At 37.9% G+C, this 20,522-nt stretch overlaps 2 protein-coding genes across 3 annotated transcripts in view; one reads left to right on the top strand and one right to left on the bottom strand.

The window, feature by feature from the left end:
- The window catches only part of vsig8a (V-set and immunoglobulin domain containing 8a), a 77,832-nt gene that overhangs the window by 2,477 nt on the left and 54,833 nt on the right, over positions 1-20,522 (bottom strand). For both annotated transcript variants that reach the window (XM_074617719.1, XM_074617720.1), the window contains 6 exons: positions 13,678-13,778; positions 12,355-12,521; positions 9,820-10,024; positions 7,087-7,239; positions 5,591-5,713; positions 3,831-3,972 (listed from right to left, as the gene is read on the bottom strand). In XM_074617719.1, coding sequence (XP_074473820.1) covers positions 3,831-3,972; positions 5,591-5,713; positions 7,087-7,239; positions 9,820-10,024; positions 12,355-12,521; positions 13,678-13,778 — 891 coding nt within the window. The remainder of the gene's footprint in view (positions 1-3,830; positions 3,973-5,590; positions 5,714-7,086; positions 7,240-9,819; positions 10,025-12,354; positions 12,522-13,677; positions 13,779-20,522) is intronic.
- LOC141757313 (putative flavin-containing monoamine oxidase A) overlaps positions 18,262-20,522 on the top strand; it is a 41,556-nt gene continuing 39,295 nt past the window's right edge. Inside the window, exons 1-3 of the mRNA XM_074617724.1 lie at positions 18,262-18,547; positions 18,650-18,737; positions 19,871-20,051. Of these exons, the coding sequence (XP_074473825.1) occupies positions 18,430-18,547; positions 18,650-18,737; positions 19,871-20,051 (387 nt within the window). The 5' untranslated portion in view covers positions 18,262-18,429. The remainder of the gene's footprint in view (positions 18,548-18,649; positions 18,738-19,870; positions 20,052-20,522) is intronic.

The following is a 20,522-nucleotide window of genomic DNA, read 5'->3' as shown; positions in this document are numbered from 1 at the left end:
TGTTATACTATACTATGACTTTTTCAAAAAAATTGTCAACTTACTATACTATGACTATATTTTCGAAATACTATACTATGACTTTTTTTTTTCGACACACTAGGCTATGATTTTTTTTCGAAATACTATACTATGACTTTTTTCAAAATACTCGACTTTTTTTTTTACTTTTTTCGACATAATATACTATGACTTTTTTCCCCCCGACATACCATACTATGACTTTTTTCACAACATTTTCGACATACTATACTATGACTTTCTCTTCATAAAATTATCGACATACTGTCTTTTTTTTCATAAAATTTTCGACAGACTATAGTATGACTTTTTTTCATGAAATTATCCACATACTGTACTATGACTTTTTTTCACAAACATTTCGACATACTATACTATAACTTTCTCTTCATAAAATTATCGATTTACAATACTAAGACTTTTCATGACATTTTTGAAATACTATACTATGACTTTTTTTTCATAAAATTTTCGACACACTATACTATGACTTTTTTCACAACATTTTCGAAATACTATACAATGACTTTTTTTCATACAATTGTCAACATATTATAGTACGACTTTTTTTCATAAAATTTTTGACATACTATACTATGACATTTTTCATGACATTATCGACATGCTATACAATAACTTTTTTTTCATAAAATTATCGACATACTACTATGACTTTTTTTTCATAAATATTTCAACATACTATACTATGACTTTTTTTTCATAACATTTTTGACATACTATACTATGACTTTTTTTTCATGAAATTATGGACACACTATAGTATGACTTTTTTTTAAAACAATGTCTACATACTATACTATGACTTTTTTTCATGACAATTATCGACACTACACTATGACTTTTTTTTTCATGAAACTTTAAACATACTATACTATTACCTTTTTATCAAAAGTCATTGTATGTCGAAAAAGTCATAGTATAGTTGCCTCCGCCAACCAGTGAAGTTGCAGCTTACAGCCATGGCTGTCCAAAATGTCATCATTTTATTTCATCCTATTAGACATTTGTGTGATATCGTCATAGTTGGTATATGCATTTTTGAGTTAAAGCCAAAAACATGTTTTGTGAGGTCACAGTGACCTTGACCTATGACCACCAAATTCTAATCAGTTAATCCATGAGACCATGTGGATTGTGCCACATGTAATGAAATTCAAGTGTTGCTGAGATATGGCGTTCAAGAGAATGGGACGGACGTATGACAAAAGGACAACCAGAAATATAATGCCTCATGCCATGGCTATCGCCTGCATGGAGGAATATAAAAGAGATAAAAACACACAATAAACAAAGTTAAAGATGAATTTGACTGATCGCATTATTATTATTTTTGTTTTCAAATGTTCTATAGATATTGGGATACTATCGTTATCGTGAATTCTTATGGCCATGATAATCATGTAGTGAAAATCTGATATTGTGACAGCTCTAAATGGATTTAGGGACAGAAACACGACTTCACTGAATCCAAATATTACTCCATATTTGCGAGAAGTATAAATAAGCAAATGCTTGTTAACAAGTTTGTCATTTTAACTGTATTAAATCTTTTTAAGGACACGTGACAGATGTAAAAAAATGAAAATGCTCCAGAGACAAGCTGTCGAATGCCCTTTACACTAAAATAAAAGCTCGGTTTGTCCATATGTCTGTCTTTCAGTGTTCAGTTTTTATATTTAATATTCAAATATTCAAAAGAGTTGGAGTACTTGAACTGATTTGATACTCTCCATGACTCAACTCTGAACTTTTTATCCCCCACTAAAGCTGCAATGTTTGTTTTTTACCTTGAACACTAGTAACTGACAGATGAGAGAGGAACTATTGTTGCCATGGATCAAATAATTACTGCTTTGCCGTCCCTCTTCTTTTCACTACGATGCCATGTTTATTTGAGGAGAGTTGAACTCTCCATTATGTCACAGATATGGAGAAGGATTGTGGCTTGAAGTGCCTCTCTGTCTCTTATACACAACGCTGTCCGCCCACGCTGACACTGCTCCCATTTCAACATGTACTTTGAAAGCATGTGGACTGCTCTCAACTGCATATGAACCATAACTCCATTTGTTTGGGGGGGAGACACTGTTTATATGCAAAAGGAGAAATCCTGTCAGAGTTGTCAGGATGGGAGGTCAGCTGCAGAACATCGGACCTGGAGCAGCTCTGCATTCTGCTCACTGATTTACATCATCAGAGGACCAAAAAAAGCCTGAATCAGGACTTTTTGTTTTTGAGGGACAGTGTCCCATGCTGCCCTTTTCAACTAGTTACACAGTTTTTTGTTCCAGAGCAGGAGAGAGATCTCGACTAAAATAATATCAGCGCAGAAATGTACAAGTGAAATGTGCAAATTTCCACTTGCACATGTGGATGGTGGCCCATTAACTACGGGGATGACCTGAAGGTGGTGAGACCCGGGGCGGGACAAATACTACAAAGACCATCTGTCACATCCTACATGTAGGCTACAAGTGCTAACAAAAACAACAACCATGGAGGAGAAATTAAGACACAGACTGGCAGGTCCGTCCTCTCTCCCTACATGCTTCAGCCTTCCCATGCTCCAGCCTAACAATAAAGCCTATTTGTACAGCACTAAAATGAGGATAAATTAAGTATTTTCCGAAAAAAATGAACACTGTATGAGAATGGCATCAATTGTTTTATCAAATTTGCAGAGAGTAAATAGGAGTATTCCCCAAAATGCCAACTATGCTAACTTGTGCTTTCTGAAAACAACATGCAACTGGGTTTAAATGTAGCATGCCCAGTATGTTTCTTTATTGTATGAACAGAAAAATGAATACAACATTAAGGAAAGCCTTTTTAAAGTCATAAAGAAGAATACTAGAAAGTCACTTTCTTATGTTGTTCCAAGATTTAATAAACTGCTGCAAATCTAAGTCAAGAACACCCAAGAGTGTTTGTTGACAATACGAGAGCCTCTCATGTTTCCGACTCTAAAGAAAGACGGAGAAGAGCAACAAGAAGAAAGAGCTGGTAACTTTTAATGAATCCTATTCAGGGCTTTCAGATGAAGCAAACAGCGGATCTGATGTTATTTATAATGTCAGCAGTTATATTTGCATCAATAAGAAATCAGTTTTTTTTCTGAACTTGTGACATAAAACCTCGGATTTCAAAAGGATTTCATCAAATTGTTCTGCACAGTGTGAGGCTTCATATGATGAACTTCTACAGATGAACAAGGAGAAATGAAATAAAATCCAAACATATTATATTATCTCAGAGAGTCTGAAGTAAAACCTTCTCCGTCTGTATTTTTGTTGTATTTACATGTTTCTTTCCTGGTTTTAATTCAAGTCTGGGATTTTGATTCTATTCTTATCGCATTGGCTTTGATGTGTGTTGTTTTATACTGCATCTCGTAATACACATGTATACCTTTCTGTTTTTTACAGTTCGGTTTTAGATGTCATTTTTTTTTATGTCTGTTCTCACTTGCGTCGTGAAGCCAAAAACATCTCATTATTACTAATTTATGCAAATATAAAAATCTGTGCAAGTGCATACAATAATGTTTTATCCGTATGTTCATACCCTTTAACATAAACTGGCAAGCTGACAAAACTACTCAACACTTACAGAGGCAAAAGTTTCTTACTCATGGGACTTTTTCGGTGATAAAATGAACACAAGCAGAAACTTGCCAGACAGTGTGTGTGGATTTGTTCCCTCCTTGCTGCAGCTCAGTTATCTAACCGTCAAGCTGCCAACACCTTTTACTATACCCCGCTATCTCTCTGCAGTGCTGCGTACAGTACCTTATGTCATTCGAGAACTCCTTCTCAAAGCGATGTCTGCTGCTCAACTTCCAGTATAGAAGCCCCACGAAGACCAGCAGGATGAAGATGAGGAGCAGAGAGCCCACGACGGTGCCGACTATCATCGCTGCTCTGTTTGGAGCTGTAAAGTCAGCAAAAAATAAAAAAGAATTATTCCCTCAGAAGCTCTGTGGCAGAAAAGAACAAAGTGTGAAGAATCTATTAAACTGTATTATTCAGTGTCTAGTGGTTACTGGCTTTTTTGGGGGGTTGTGGCCCTTTAAAAGTTAAATAATGTCTTATTGTATTGTCACTGTCCAATGAAAACAATGTATCGCCAAAATGTCCACATTAAGAAAAACAGAATAAGAAAAACAGCCTTATTTTACAGAAATGGTTTGACATTTTGGGAACTACGCTTATTTGCTTTCTTGCCGAGAGTTAGATAAGAAGATAAATGTTACTGTCATCTGTATGCAAGATATGAAGCTATTGCCAGCAGCCGGGTCTTTTAGTACAAAGACTGGCAACAGTGGGAATACCTACTGTAGCCTGGCTCTGTCCAGAGATAACAGCACATCTAAATCTCACTAATGTACACATTGGACCCTATTTAAACGATCTATAGGGCATGGTCTAAATAACATGCCGCTAGTGCATTTAGGGCGTGTCCAACCCAGGTTAAACAGCGCATAATCTGGGCGCAAAGTAAGGCACAAGGGGCATAGGGGTTATATTTAGTCTCTCAATTAATCATAGATGTTTTCTGGGTGTAATATGAATTAAACCAATCAGAGTGTCATCTCCCATTCCCTTAAAAAGTCAGGTGTGCCTGCACCGAGCGCACTGCTATTTTAAAGGCGGATTCTGCAAATTGGAAAAGCGAGCCTTCTCTTGAAATGAAAATGAATGACTCCCTGCCGGAAGTAAAAAAATCTGAGCGCCAAGACCGGAAGTTATGGACTCAGCAAGACGTAATATAAGGGGTCCACTCCACAGATAATGAGGCACATAAAAACAAATTCATTTTAAGGATCCACAGAATGCAGAGGGCTTGTTAGAGTCAAAACCCATGGATGATTTATTCCATAAAGATATACCGAATCACTGACTGAACTCCCTCCTGGTGCACTTAACCGTCACCAGATTCATCCCCTGTGAGACAGCTGTGGTATTTTTCTGGCTTATGTCTTGTTCAGAGCTGTTCAGGGGTATTACTGCACATGGACCGCCCTCCTGAGGGAATTTATGGATTTCATTTTACCTTTTACAGTGTGCCAACTAAACTAAGCTGATAAGGTGTTTTTAATGAGTCCACTTGTTTTTTTATTGCTGCCTTTTTCTTGTTTCATTTTTTTTTTCTTTCTCAAGCTAATAGGGACTGTGGACATAATAAGGCAGTGGTGTCATTTCAGCATTACTCATGTTTGACTGAGTGACTCAGTAGCAGGAAGTCAGTGATGAGGAGCGGATGGTAAAAAATGTTTTGTCTTCTGTGAATAAAGCGATTTTTTTTTTTTTGCCACCGACTGTGACCTTATTCTGTCATTAGACAACATAATAAGGAGAACGCAGTGATGTTACAGAGCGCAGTAGTTTAAACCCTGCGTGTGAGCAGCGGAGCGTCGGGGAGATTGTGGCACAACTACAGAGAGAGAAGACTTAAGAGGATGAAATCTAGGTCTTTCATGATCGCATGTGTGCGTCATGCGTGATGTATGTGAACAGGAGCGTTCTGTGTGGGGAGTGTGTTCCCTTACGTTTGTTCGCCTTCAGGTTGATCCTGCAGTGTTCGGCTCCAACAGCATTGTTCACCTCACAAAGGTAAAATCCTGCGAAGCTCTGCGAGTGGTTGCTAATTTTCAGCTCCCCAGTCAAGCTGCCTGAGAGAACAAATAAACACCCACAAACACAGATTAACACATGTACTATACATGTGTGCATGTGCTGTACATATAATGGGATAAGATGCATATAAATTGGTTAGAGATGCTGTAGTAGGAGGTTTATTGTACTTGTACTACAATACTTAAGGCTCATGGTTGATGTTTTTTACAAATTATCACTTAAAAATGTGAAGCTTTTTAAAAAGAAGACCCATTATGTCTGTATGCTGCCAATATTTGTTGTGTCTCTGGCTGAAAGAGGACACTCTTCTTCAACAGTAAACAATGTCGACAAAATTTCAGAAAATGGATTTGTGTTATAAAGACTGAAAAGAAAATGGGGAGAAAAAGCAAATGATCTGCTTATGCGCCTTCTAAGTAGGTGGAATATAAACGGTTAAAGGGATAGTTCCGGTGTTTTTAAGTGAGGTTGTATGAGGTACTTATCCACAGTAAGTGTATTACCTACAGTAGATGACGGTCAGCACGCCCACAGCTTGGAGAAACAGACAGGAGTACCGACACCGAAGCAAAGCAATACAGTGCTGTGGACGAAGACTGCAGAAAAACAAATTTCAGCCACCTAAAAGAAAGGCTCATCTAAAAATATTGACATCTGTTTAAGGGTACGCTATAATTAGAATATTTTCACCGCTCTATCTTGCCGTCAGACAGCCCTTCTCCTTTCCGACGGGGAACTGAAATGACAGTGAAACTTATCTATGTTCTCTCCAAAATGAGCAGGTACGGATGACAAAAAAAGTATGTACATACATTTCACTTTCAGTTCAGTTCCCCGTCACAAAATATTCTAAATATAGCATAGACTTAAACGGATATCGATTTTTTTTTAGGTGAGCCTTTCTTTTAGGTGCTTAAAATATGTTTTTCTGCCATCCCCGTCCACAGCAGTACGGTAGTATTGCTTTGCTCCGGTGTTGGTTCTCCTGTCTGCATCTCCAACAGTAGATGCCAACCGTCATCTACCGTAAGTAATACACCTACTATGGATGAGTACCTCATACAACTCCACTTCAAAACACCCAAACTATCCCTTTAAACTACACAGTCTTGTGCTGCAAATCATTATTTATTTATCAGAATTTCACCTGGATTTTCTATCATTTTCATATGATTTTGAAAATCTGAATAAATACTGATATATTCCTGGATTCCTTTATCTTGAAAAATAAATTGTACAATCGACAAGAAAAAGGCTTTTCATTGAGTTTTGCTCACACAGCTTTCAATACTTAAGTACCACCTGTCCCCAGCCCCGTCGCCAACATACATGTACACACACACACACACACACACACACACTCTTTGATCTGTAGTAGCATCACGACATCAGCAGAGGTCACACTTACTCTGTGTGGCTGCAGCAGGGAAGGGGCCTCCACTTTCTCTCCTCCAAGTGTGTGTTAAGGGTGTGGAGCCTGTTGCAGACTTGCAGTGCAGAGACACAGCCTCGCCGACCAGCTCCCCTCCCTCCACCCAGCACTTAGGCACAGACGGCTTTGCTGAAATCACACCAACAAATGGAAATTACGCGCTGCCATTCCAATACCTTTTTCTTGACAAACAGTACAGCTTTTCTAGTTTTAGGATGAAATTAGAAAAAACATTTTGATTCTGGCTTTTATATCACTTATTCACACCATATAGATGGGTGATACCAACACTATGATGCATTTTATTACTCAAAACATTCTATAAAATGTTACAAAAATATAAACATATCTTCATTACATATTATAAATGCCTATTTCAACATCAAAATCTATATGGAATGTAAGCTTGATGAGTTAAAGATGGAGTACTGTCCTGTTTTGGAAGGTGAATGGGCAGAAATTGGTAGCAATTTGAATCGTTTTCACACATTTAAGTGTGTTGTTCCCCATTTACACAACAAAAGATGAATTCTCATCACTTATCCCGCCAAGGATCACACAAAGAACCTGATCTATAAAATTACATGTCGGCTCTCAGGACAGTCTGTATTGCTGTTTGCATGAAAACAGCTTCAGGCTGTCTATCGATATGTTATGCTGTGCTGCAGATATTCATTCAACGATCTGCTAGTTTTCATCAAGGAAGGGTGATTCCCTCTTCGACACCAAACTGGGTGTAAACGGTCCTGAGAGTTAAAGTTGCCGTACGGACTATGCTAAATAAATGCATCCATTGATCTGTTTCTTCTATGAAATGATTTGTTTAAAAAGCTCCAAACTCTAAGCCTCAAACTCTTGGATTTGAATGTTTCTTGTAGATGATGGTGTAATAATACTAGAGCTAGATGTAAGTGCACTGGTTTGAGGCTGTTATTTTTGGACTAGATTTAGCTGTTCAGGACATTTTAAAGCAAAAAATATATTAAGGTGAATTATACATTATGCACATGAAATAAGTAATCAAATGTGTCCACATAATTTCCTCTAATATCCAAGTTTGCATGGATCAAATTTATTAGGAAATGTTAAATGACTTGGCTTTTTGCCATTTTATTGTTACTTATCTTCCTTTCATTTCCTCTCAGATTTAGCACCTGATTGTGAAAAATAACAAAATTGTGTTTAGCCATTACTTATGCAGTAATTATTCTCACTATTTAACATCCACGCAGGCCCATATATAAGATGAACTTTAAGAAAAAAAAGAAATGTTTGAGGCTTGGCGGTATAAGTCTGGTGTAGTTCAGGTTTTTGGAAAGGAAATCTTTTCTATCGCTATCTCTGTTAGCTCCATCTTTTAAAGTTGTACTGAGAAATAAAATGAAATCAGTGCAACCAGAAATTCGTATAGCTCACCTGAAAAAATAGATAACTCTAAAAGAAAAAAAAAAAGTGTAACATCAGAACAAACTCCTTTAAAACTATATTCTGAGGAACTCTGTATTATGTCTTTTTGCTTTAGATTCCACAAAGCTCCAGAAAGAGTTTCTTTTATTTTAAATTGGGCCAATTATTTGCTCAATCATGAAGCATCTTTGTAAGAGGTTATTTAATACAGTTTCCAGTCGTAAAAATCATAACAAATGAATCTGCCAATGAGGTGAGCTCCGCCTCCACCCCAGTTACTGCTCAAGCTCTTCAAACAAGATGAGTTGGACTAGAATCAAGTCAATTGCTTTACCTCTTAGGCAAATTTTAAGAGTGAAATACACTGACAAATGCTTCTAAGTGAAGTGTCATTTCAAATTATAATCGCCTTGCTTCAGTCGCTCATCAACTGCTCAATCTGTATCTATCAATTTCAGGGAGACGGACCTTTCCAGAGCCATCTTCCATCTCACAATGGCCAAAATTGTGACCACAAACATCTCTATCAAGGCACCTATCACTGTTAGTTCCATCAGCAGATGAAGCAAACTCCATGTGTTGATGACGACTGACATGGAGATGAAGAAATGAAAAACCTAGTAAGTGTACCTTGAGTTAAGATGGTTTAGTCAAACTATGCACATTTTGACTATGACACAGTGAATGGTGGGAAACTGTGAAAGAAAAAAAAGTTTAAAAACTGTGTAAGTTATAGTTTTGGGTGATGTGTTTTTTGTGATATTTTGCTCCAAGGCGTAAAATCCATGTTCTCACATAGCAGGGACGTTTTATTATCAGGCACTTGAGAATTGTGAAATCTGACTTGAATTTAGTGAGCAGCATCTCATCAAATACAGGATTTGTTTCTTTAATAAAACAAAACCTGACTGGAAAGAAAAGCCTCTTATAAACAGCAGACACTGAGAGAGCCATTATGTCAGTTCTAACTGACATCCATGTGACCTTGAACAAAACTGACCTCCACAAACCACTAATGGATACACATCATTGTGGTAATGTAGTAGTCTTAAAAGATGAAAGCGTGCCTGATAGCAGGTACCTTGAAATTAGCTTTGTGGCAAATTGCAAGTGTAATGCATACTGGCATGTGACAAGGAAATGTAACCTTCATGGAAATAGGCAACCCAAAATGTTAAAAGTGAATGCGTGCAGCTGCCCTCTCCTTAAAACCAAAACAGTACTGTAGTTGTCAAAGGTGATGGACATAAATAATGTTGTCAGGTGACTAACTCCAGGTTGAAGCCCAAAGCCCAATCTTACCCATTACCACCAGTGACACCTTGCGCATGTCCACTCCAGGTGATTTCTTCACTTTACACTGGTAGGTAGCACTATGAGCAGGCGACAGCAGAGCGATTGAGATCGAAGCGTCACCCATTGAGGGGTCAGGGTCAACAAAGCTCAGTCCTTTTGCAAGAGCGTGGTTACCATGGATGTATCTAGTGCCGCTGGTGAAGGACATGAGCTGATGGAAAACAAAAAAAATATATAACGATTCAATAAAGATTTACTCTGAATAACACTTTCAATTGATGTTCACCAATTAAAAGTGCATTTAACTATTTTTTTTCCCATCAATATTGAATAAAATGGCCAAATACAAACAAGATGCCTCATAAGGTCACATATACTGAGAATTACCAACAACCTCGGAGCTCTAGAGAAGTGTTAATCCTCTTAAAAGTAGCTCATTGTTTTGCTTTTCATTTACTGTGTGGTTCAGCCCCTGCACTTTCAACAACCTCATTTCCAGCAATAGCAGGCAGCTGTTTTCAGCAAACACGCTCTCATAAACCGACAGTACACTACCTGCCTGGCACCAAAAGGCAGACGGACAAAGTTAGCGACTGGCTGGCAGAGAAAGAAAATCTCACAGAAAGGATGATAATACTCTCTTCTCATGGACACCAAGGCAGAGAGATAAAGAGCATTATATACTGTAGTGGAGTGACATTGATCACGAGGATCGAAACACAGCCCAAAGTGAATGCTAATGTTAACATGTCTCATTGGGATGATAATGTTGTTTCCCTTTGCTTGTTCTTGAGTTCATCCAAATGGCCAAAGATCGATTAAGGCAGCTTTAAGTTTGCAGTGGATAAATATTTAGATTCATTCAGTGCTCGAATTTGGCTGGTACTCACCGGTACGTAGTCCCATATTATTGGGAGTATTATAGGCCTAATATAGAAGATGCAGAGCCCAAGTATAATAATAAAACCACAGCTGATTATGACGGACACAGTATAACACGCTTCAAGAAATAATGAATAAATAGGAATAAATCGCAAGAGATTGCTGAGACACACGCCAACATGTGAAAAAGAGAGTACTGCCACTTATTTTCTCCACTTAAAGCACTGGATTCCTTTAGAATACAGAGCTGGTAAGAGCTGAACTGTTTAAGTGTTTGACTGCACAAAGCATTCAATTTGCACATGAACCAATAATCTGCACCAGCCACTTGTCTAAAGCAGCACATACCTGGACCTGGTCAATTCCTTGTATTGACTGTGATGAAATGTCTGCTGCTTTAGGGCAGAGGTGACGGGGAAAAACATCCTCTCAAGTCTCCAACACTAATGACTCGTTTAATTTAAAAGGCAAATTGGATAAACGACTAATTCCTGTGAAATGAAGAAAGGTGGTAGGAGTTGGTCCACACTCCTCGGCTGAATTCTGATTCAGACTTGTAGAAGCACAAACACATCACATGGAGAGGAAAAAAGAATTGAAATCATTTGAATGGAAGTGTGAAATCTCAATAGATTAGATGTCCATAGTCATTATGGTTTTGAATCCTAATTAGCTCAAATATAGGGGAGAACATTCAATTTACGGGTCTGTAATTTTTGTTTCCTGCAAAGAAAGTAATTTGGTACTTATTTTAGGGAAATGTGGCATTCAATTGGTACACTTCTAATTAACAAATTCCAATTGCTTGCATAACCTACACAGCCTTTTTAGTAAGTGCAGATAGGTCAGCTGAAAATATACAAAAATACAGGCAAGAATGAATGAATGAAAACATGGAGCTTTTATTTCTAGGACCTTTCTATTTTCCCTGCAATTTCTACCAAACAACACGTTCTTGGTAATTGTTGGGAAAATTATCTGAAAATCAGGAACCCAGAGTATAATGCATCACCAATGCAGGTTTTTTTCAACCTTAGAAAAACACACACACAAAAGCGTGCCTTAGCATGAATTCCAAGTGAATTCTGCTTTACAACCCCCATATATCAGACATAGGGCTGTCAAAGTTAACGCGACAATAACACGTTAATGCAAATTTGTTTTAACGCCACTAATTTCTTTAAGGCATTAACGCACATTGCTATTTTTTAGGTTGTAGCAGGCTGTAGCGTGTAGATATGGGCATCATGTGAAACTAGAATCCATTGGTACCAACTATGTCATACTACCTTGTCGCGAGGGAGGCTAAATAACGCTCCAAACGTACGCTAATTTTTCACAAAGGAAAAACTGGCATGGCCAATTTCAAAGGGGTCCCTTGACCTCTGATCTCAAGATATGTGAATGAAAATGTGTTTCTATGGGTACCCACAAGTCTCCCCTTTACAGACATGCAGTTTGGGGCACACTGACACACTGACAGTTGTTGTTGCCTGTTGGGCTTGAGTTTGCCATGTTATGATTTGAGCATATTTGTCATGCTAAATGCAGTACCTGTGAGGGTTTCTGGACAATATTTGTCATTGTTTTGTGTTGTTAAGTGATTTGTTAATTGATTTCCAATCGCATAATTTGCACCACTCTCATTCTGCCTCTTACCATCTGATCTTTCTGCGTGGTGTCTGGACTGACCACAGACCATTCGATGTCGAGTTCTCCAGTGTCAAAAGGGCTCTGTGCGTAACGGCAGCCCAAAGTCACGCTCTCTCCCTCGGCTTTTTGGATGGTCTGCGGGCCCGTGGACGTCACCTGCATCCCTCGAACACCTTTAAATTCAGACAATTATCTTTTTTTTAATCCACTATTGTAAGCATCGAGGATACCTATTATGTATTCTCATCCAGCAAGCCTTTTCCCACATTCACTTGGACACAGTTTACAGATGCCATGCAGACGGTTTTATAGAAAAAGTTTAATATTGATTCAGATTCTTTTCTCAGAGATAGTCTGGCTAGAAAAGCAACAAAAACACAAACATAATAGTGGCAGCCAATGCCACACAGAAAGATAAAAACCAGACAAATTGCATGTTGTATTTACAATAAAAAGAGCTCAATAACCAGCGCTCCAGAAAAAACCCCAAATCAGAGGTCAAGTATGAACACTACATAAACCAATACATCCTACAGAACATTTTAAATTCTTACACAAGGTCCTTAACCAAGCTCAACAAACTCTCACTGAAACTTTGTAAACATCTTGAAGTAGTTCCATTAGGAAGGAGAGAAATAAAATACTGATCATACAACCATTTTCCATTAAGGTTTCTTTTTGTTTATCTTTATTTTTCAATAATAAATATAACTGCATAAATAACAAAAACGTTTGAATAAGACTCACAATGGCTTTTCAAGAGTATGTGGCCTGGAGGAAAAGCAATCAACAGTTGTGGTTCAGGGATATTCAGGTATTCAAGTGTTCAGTTCGCAGTCCTTCAGTGGTCTTATTCAAACTGTTGCATGTGTGTATTAACGCACAAGTAAATAACAGACTTTACATATCTTACATAAAGAAAGATTTCCAATTATATTACATAATATTATATATATTTTATCAAACTAGATGTGTATTTGAGATCTGCAACTCAGTCTATTAAGAGCCCCACCCTGAAGAAAAAAAAAACATGAACTCAAATCCCTGGAACATTAGGGAGGCAACAGTCATCTGGGGGCATAATCATAGCCTGATTGGCCAGTCATTGAGCGCCATGGTAACACATGGGGAAGCTTACACCACTGAGGCCTATAGCTCAGCACTCAGAGACGAGGCATGAGGGGTCTCAATGAGCATTTCTGGAAATAAGCTTCACTCAGTGCCATGTCATGAAATACGGTGGAGTAGATAACACAGGATACAGTCGCTGTATCTGTATGTGTGTGTGTGTGCTTGTATTAATGTGCTTGTGTGTGTCTGTATTCTTACCCGAGCTCCAGAGACTTGCGGTGCATAACAAGTACACAGACAACCAGGGCGGAAGGAAAGCTGACCTCGAACGACTGCAGCTTTTTCTGAACATAGTGGTCCTGTTTGAGATAAAAAAAGAGGAAGCGCAAATGACTGAGATTATAACAAACGGGCAGTACAGTGTCTTCACATGTAAAACACTGATTTGGTCAGAACTGTGCGCTTATTGACAAATTAAGGAGGAATGAAAAAAGCATGAAAGTAGAACAACAAGCTGTTGAGGACATTTCTATAGACATTACCTGAATGCAGATACTACATCCAAACGTCTGGCAGTGGAATACAAAGAATCAGCTCTAGCTTTACAGAGAGCTCCTCCTTACCTTCCCCCTCCTCAGCCTTCTGATTGGATGGTTGCTCCACCTGTTTTACCTGTTTACAAGTTGGTTTCCTTGGTACCGCCAGTCAGCTGTTAATATCACCACCCTCTAACTTTCCCAAATACTTTGTAATTAGCACAGCTAAATTAAACTAAATGATATAAAATAAATCAAATTAGATAAAAAACAATGAAAATGTGCTCGAGGAAATCAGCGCTCTGGCAGCTGAACAACAATACAAAGCAATCCATTGGTAAACAAGTGAAACTGGAGGAGCAACCATACAATTAGATGGGGTTTCTGATGACGGAACCTCAGTGAGCTAATTTGATGAGAACTGAACTGAACTGTACTGAAAGCAAAACATCTGCAACACAATGCTGCTTTGTCTACAATTGTCAGCATAACTGCACTTTTCATTTATTTGTATAAAAACAAACAAAAGAACTAAAAACTAAGCGAAATTTAAAAATGAAAAGAAAGAGAAAATTGTCTGTCTCCACCTGCACAAGGAAACACACAGCTACTGTACACTCCTTCTTATTTGTTGCATACACAATACACCACAAACCTCTTTAGAACCTCTCATTTGTTAGATGTCTGTGCTTTCAAATAATAAGCAAGACAAAGAGAGTACATAAGGTCTCAAGTGACAAGAAACTGGTTGCTCAGCCAAAATCGCGAGCCAGCAAGGTTTGTATACATTGCCAGGATGTATGACAAAAAAAGCACAGCACTTATCTCTGTGCCAGATCTACAGGGAAACAGCCTTTATAAATGAGAAACGCTAGACACATGCACAGAATGGATTTGTGATAAAGGATCAAAAGCTTTATCTCCAGTTTTATAAAAAAAAAAATATCAAACACTCCTTTTAAATCTCCATGTGGATTTTCTCTTGTAGTCACCGCATTTATTTCACAAGCTCTGGGCAATTTTTTTTGAAAAACATTTTTATTTATAGCCACCTGCTGATAAAGTATAGTTGTCAGAGACAGAGCCGGATCCATCTAAAAACCGACTAAACTCCTCTCTGACTCCACACACCCACTCTTTTTTAAAGTTTGAGCAGCTCGGTTCATTTGCATTATTCTGAGTAACTGCTAGAGGAGGTATTATTGGAAAGCAGCATTTGTCTAGGATGGACTTTGCTTTAGGAAATTATAGGTGCTTTAAAAGCATGGTGCTGGTACTCCTCACTTTTTCCTTATTATTTTAATATGAAAAAAAAAAAAATGTTCAGCACGTCCTTTTGTACTGCAGACAAACAGCAGCAGATCAGCAGATAGACCAGTCAATGTGAAGAGGTACCAGTACAACAACCCAAGCGTCCTTGGGTTTAAGCATCCTTGGGTTTAGGCGTCCGTGGGTTTCTAAGTGTCCTTGGGTTTCTTGAAAGGCGCCATATAAATCCAAGTTATTATTATTATTATTATTATTATTATTATTATTATTATTATTATGACAAAACACAGTTTATGCAGCTATGTTATATTTATTGTTATAAAAAGTACATATGTCATGGAATATGCCCTATGCAAGTATTGCTTGTGTTGGATGTCCTTCAGTGCTTGAACTGGAAAAACACAAGTGCTAGTACTCCCCTTATTCACATGTTGGCGTGTATCGGCCCATATCAGCAATCTCTTGCTCCTATTTATTTATTTATTATTTCTTTAAGCATGTTATACTGTGTCAGTCATAATCAGTTGTGATTTTATTGTTATATTATTATACTTAAGTTTTGCATCTTCTACAGTAGGCTTACACTACTCTAATACTATTCCAACTGAAACATTATAGGGTTAAGGTGGTGTGTTTGTATATTTACTCATATCGTTAATAGTTCAAATGCTTTCCTGTGCTATTTGTAGCCTATAGTATTACTCTATAATATATTATAGCATGCCTATAGCCTGGAATCAACAGCAGCCAGCCAGAGAAGCAGGTAAGCATGCAGAGCTGAGGTGTGTGAGCTATTAATTCAGGTGTATTTTTTTTTACTTAAAACTATGAATTTTACATCATTTTAGACCATTATTACTAGATAGATATAGATAACTCCAAAAAGTTTAAAGACAAAACGTACTATAAGTGAGTAATTATTGTATCATTTACACTTGTCACAGCCTTCGTCTGAACATTTAGTTCCTCTGGAAATGTTTGCCCTGTAAAATCATATTTTAGAAATCAAAAGAGCAGATTCAGAAAACTTTTAAACATTGTTCCATTAATTCTGCACAACAAAAATAAAGTTATGGCAAACAGTTCACTATTTATTTTAAAAAGGAACGTGTAGGACATATTGCATTGATAAATTACAGCAGCGTCGTTCTCACCCCCTCCCCGCGCCGTGTGTCGGCTCGTCTAGATGCTCTCCACATTGTTTACACATTTTTTATGTTCGTACGGCTTATGAGGGGCGGCGAAAAAACGCTGGCGCTATGATTATGAATCTCCCAGAGAATCTGAGAGGGAAGAGAAGCGTACCTCTCACAAGCTGCCGGTATGCAACAAAAAGTCATGGTACGCCAGCGAGTAAAATGTAGAAGTGGGGGTACTGTGTACCGGTGAGTACTGGCCCACTTCGAGCACTGACGTCCATGATGGTGGGGAGCCGTTGATCATTCTGGGCAATTTTCGGTGGTGCTTTGTATTTCCTCAACTGATCTCAACATGGTGGTCAGGTAATAAAGTTGTACAAACTTTGATTTTACAGCTAAACAGTACACTACAAAATGTGTCTGAAAACATTTTACGCAAGAAATAGGCAGTACAGTAACAGAATCTTGATTCATATTTGATCAACGCTGCCTAGTTTGACCGTTTGATTGGAGTTTGCGAGTGATTGACAGCTGCTCAAAAACGGCAAGGCTTCAGCTCGGCTCTGATTGGTTCTTTTCCTCTGGTCTGTGAAATCTTGCAGATGCCATTAGGAGAACTGAAGGCACATGATTTTTTTCAGATTACCTGTCTCATGCACTACGGTCAGGATAAAGTGACCGTTTTATAAAAATAACTTAATTAACTTAATCATATTTGCTCCAATTCTACCCACTGCTGCTTTAAACCTACGTAATGGTCGCCTTAAAACAGTCTGGGTCATTATCATCTTTTAAAATAAAAACACATATGTTTAACCATTGTGCAACATGAGTTTTTTGGCCTTGCCTAAGTAGTTGGACAACAAATATACCAACATGCCAAGTTTGGCTTCTTTGGGGTTTCTTGAGCTAGAAAACAGCTTTAGTAGAAAAATAAACAAAGACAAGAAAACCGGCAATCCAAGTGAATACAGTAGGGAGTTTCACTGCTTGGATTAATACATGAGTCTTTAAAAAAAAAAAAGTCTTACTTGTTCCACTAAGCCTTGTTGAGTTGCTTTTTATGTAACTGTGTTATAATATCTCATTACCCTTTTTTAAAAGAATTTCATCAGTTTTTTTTGGAAATGTATCTAAATGTCCTTGTGATTTTGTAAGCAAGTGGGAGAAAATGAACCAGTCAAATGACGGTATTTCTTATTTCAGAATATAGACCTCAGAATTTGCAGTGCCCCTGATCTGACTGACATTACATTTGACAGTTTTCTTTCACACATACAGTAACACTTATGTAGAATTACATTTTGCACTTCACACCATTAATATCGTTAACATCAATAGTCCTGACATTTTCTGGTTTTCTTTTTTAAAAACCTATTAGTTACTTTTAATTAAACCAAACCTAAACTTAAACGCTGACCCAAAAATCGACTTTTTCCAAATTGGGGACACAGCTTTTGTCCCCAATTGCACAAGCCATCCTAAATTAATATAATTTTATTTATAGAGCACTTTTCAAGCCATAAGCACAAAGTGCTTTTCAACGTTATTCAAAACATAAACAATATAAAAGGTAAATAATGTAACATGCATAAACATATATTTATATAAGCACATACATCAACATAAAAGCCATTCTATTAAAGTAAGTTTAAAAGCAAATTAACTGGTCTTCAGTCTGAAATGTGTCATCAAAGGTAGCCTTGGTCAGGAACAAACACGTACGCAAGCACAATTTTAAATTGATATTTTAAACATCTGCATGATTTTTTTTAAAACCCAGTGTAACAAATTAACAAGACTTCATAACCGACAGCGCCTCTACTGTTTAAAAATATAAAGCCTCCTCCTAGCTTTTGTTGCTGGAGTTTCTGTTTACACTGCCAAGTAGGTCACAAGCTCAGTTGTTCACAATTCCAAAGTGCAGTTTTATGAAAGCAGCCTTGACTTTGCAAGATAACCTAATTGATACAGAGACGCAAAGGGAAAACAAGTTGGATTTCAGTTTCTGACTCCACTCCACGGTTACCAGCACACAAAAAAAACGTAGTCACTTGAGCTCAACTATGACTGCAGAAATTTGGGACGTTGTTATTGTTGGCGCCGGACTATCTGGACTGAGTGCAGCTCATTTGCTCACGAAAAGGAATGCCAAGTTGAGAATACTGATACTGGAAGGAAAAGGTTTGTAAAAATGTAATTTAACTCATTTTATACTGGATTCTTTTAGCTGTGAAATTGTTGAAAAGAAGTATGCCTCCAACTAAATCCTGGTGTGCCATGCAGATCGGGTGGGAGGTCGCACAGTGACCACTGAAATACCAGCAGCCAGTGGTGTTGATCGCTGGGACTTTGGAGGGCAGTGGGTAGGAAGGTAAGACTGTTCAAAAACTACAGGAAAAACAAAGAGAGGAAACCACAAGTAACGCTAATGTAACAGTCACTCCAGCTAAGATCCAAAGATATTTATCATTCATTTTAGTTGACAGGAGCAGAAACTGAGGAAAATTATGCTCATGATAGGAATTTGTTGTTTTGTTCATGATATTGAAAACCATTTAGTAGCAATTGAAATGCAGCAGAGATAAATATAAGAGAGCTTCTAGTATACAATTGAAAGTTAGTCAGACATTTCACCTTTGTCATTATGTAGTTATACAAAGCAGTGCAGAGCTCATCTCTGGTTTACTGTCGGGTTTTGCAGTTTGTTTGAGTTTGGTTTCTATGGTAATTCTCGCAAGATTCCATCACTCATTGGGCATATTAGTTGGGATATAAAAATGCACCTGCTGGTGGTTAATTTTCATGTAAATGAAGCCTCTGTTGTAGGCTACACATTACATTCCCTCAAGATTTTTTTTTGTGAACCCCTAACCTGAAAGTTCAAACTGCGCCTATGTATCAGCCCCAGTAGTAATGGGTCTATTTCCAATATCTCACGTACAATTGTCTCCTTGGTGTTCCAACCTTCCAACCTGAAGTAACCCATTTTACATCCCAACTACCAGCCTGTCACATTTCTCATATGATTTGGAGGAATTATTGTACAGTAACTCAGCTGAAGTTATGTTTGAAAATGGATGTTTATGAGAAATTTCAGTCATGATTCAGACCACATCACAGCACAAACTGCTCTGATCAAAGTAACAAGCTCTAATACATTTGTACCCTGGAGCTGTCTAGCTGGTAGGCTGCAACCTGTAGTCAATGGTTGGCAACAGAACAGAACAGAACAAGCTCAAATAGAGAACATGTGAAGTACATTGTTCAAGAGCACATTGACAACACGGTGCATCTCTCAGGTGCTTCATGTCTACACTCTGACAGTTTTTTTTTCCAGTTGTTCAAGGACTCGCTCAAGCAATGTTGTATTCTCAAGTCCACTTCTCTAAACTCAGAATAAATGCATTTCTAATTATGTATCAGCTGTATGTGTTATAACCCTAGAGTAAACCGTGACACACTGTAAACGTAAGCATCATAAAAGTGGCTTCCTTTCTCTTTCAGCACCCAAACACACATCTTGGAGCTCATAAAGGAGCTGGGCTTAGAGACCTACCCGCAATTCAATATTGGCAAGAAGGTGCATGACATGGGAGGGCCGGGTGCCAAAGTTTGCACCTACACAACCAGTATCCCTGCTCTATCCCCACTGGTGCTAATGGACCTCACCCTGCTCCTGTGGAAGGTGAGGCAGCAGACTTACAGCAATATTCTGTGCTTCCGACTCAAATCAGAGCTGTCCTCCTAGATGATTAGAAATGTCTGATAAGGATCAGCTAAATAACCACAACTCCCAGTGGACAAATATGATACAGGAGTGGTTTAATTAATTTCTTGTGTACCAATAATAAGATGATATATGGCATATATATATATCAGCAGATCTACAGTATTTCTTTAGAGGCCAGTTCTTACAACAATACATTTTTTATAATCCGCTTTATTGTCCAATATCCTTACCATGCTGGGAATCAATAAGAAGTCCCAAATGGATGTGGTAATGGTATTTTACATTTATAATGCAGCATGCTTTTGGATTGATGGGACAAGCGTGTATTTATCACACAACAAAGTACCACAAAAATTCCTGCCCAAGATAAGTGCTTAAAGTAGCAGTGGGAAGTAGAAATGTGCAGGAAAAGCCCCGTCAGAAACG

The sequence above is a fragment of the Sebastes fasciatus genome, chromosome 19 (genome assembly GCF_043250625.1).
Source record: "Sebastes fasciatus isolate fSebFas1 chromosome 19, fSebFas1.pri, whole genome shotgun sequence".
In the NCBI taxonomy this organism is placed as follows: Eukaryota; Metazoa; Chordata; class Actinopteri; order Perciformes; family Sebastidae; genus Sebastes; species Sebastes fasciatus.
This window is presented reverse-complemented; position numbering and strand designations above follow the sequence as displayed.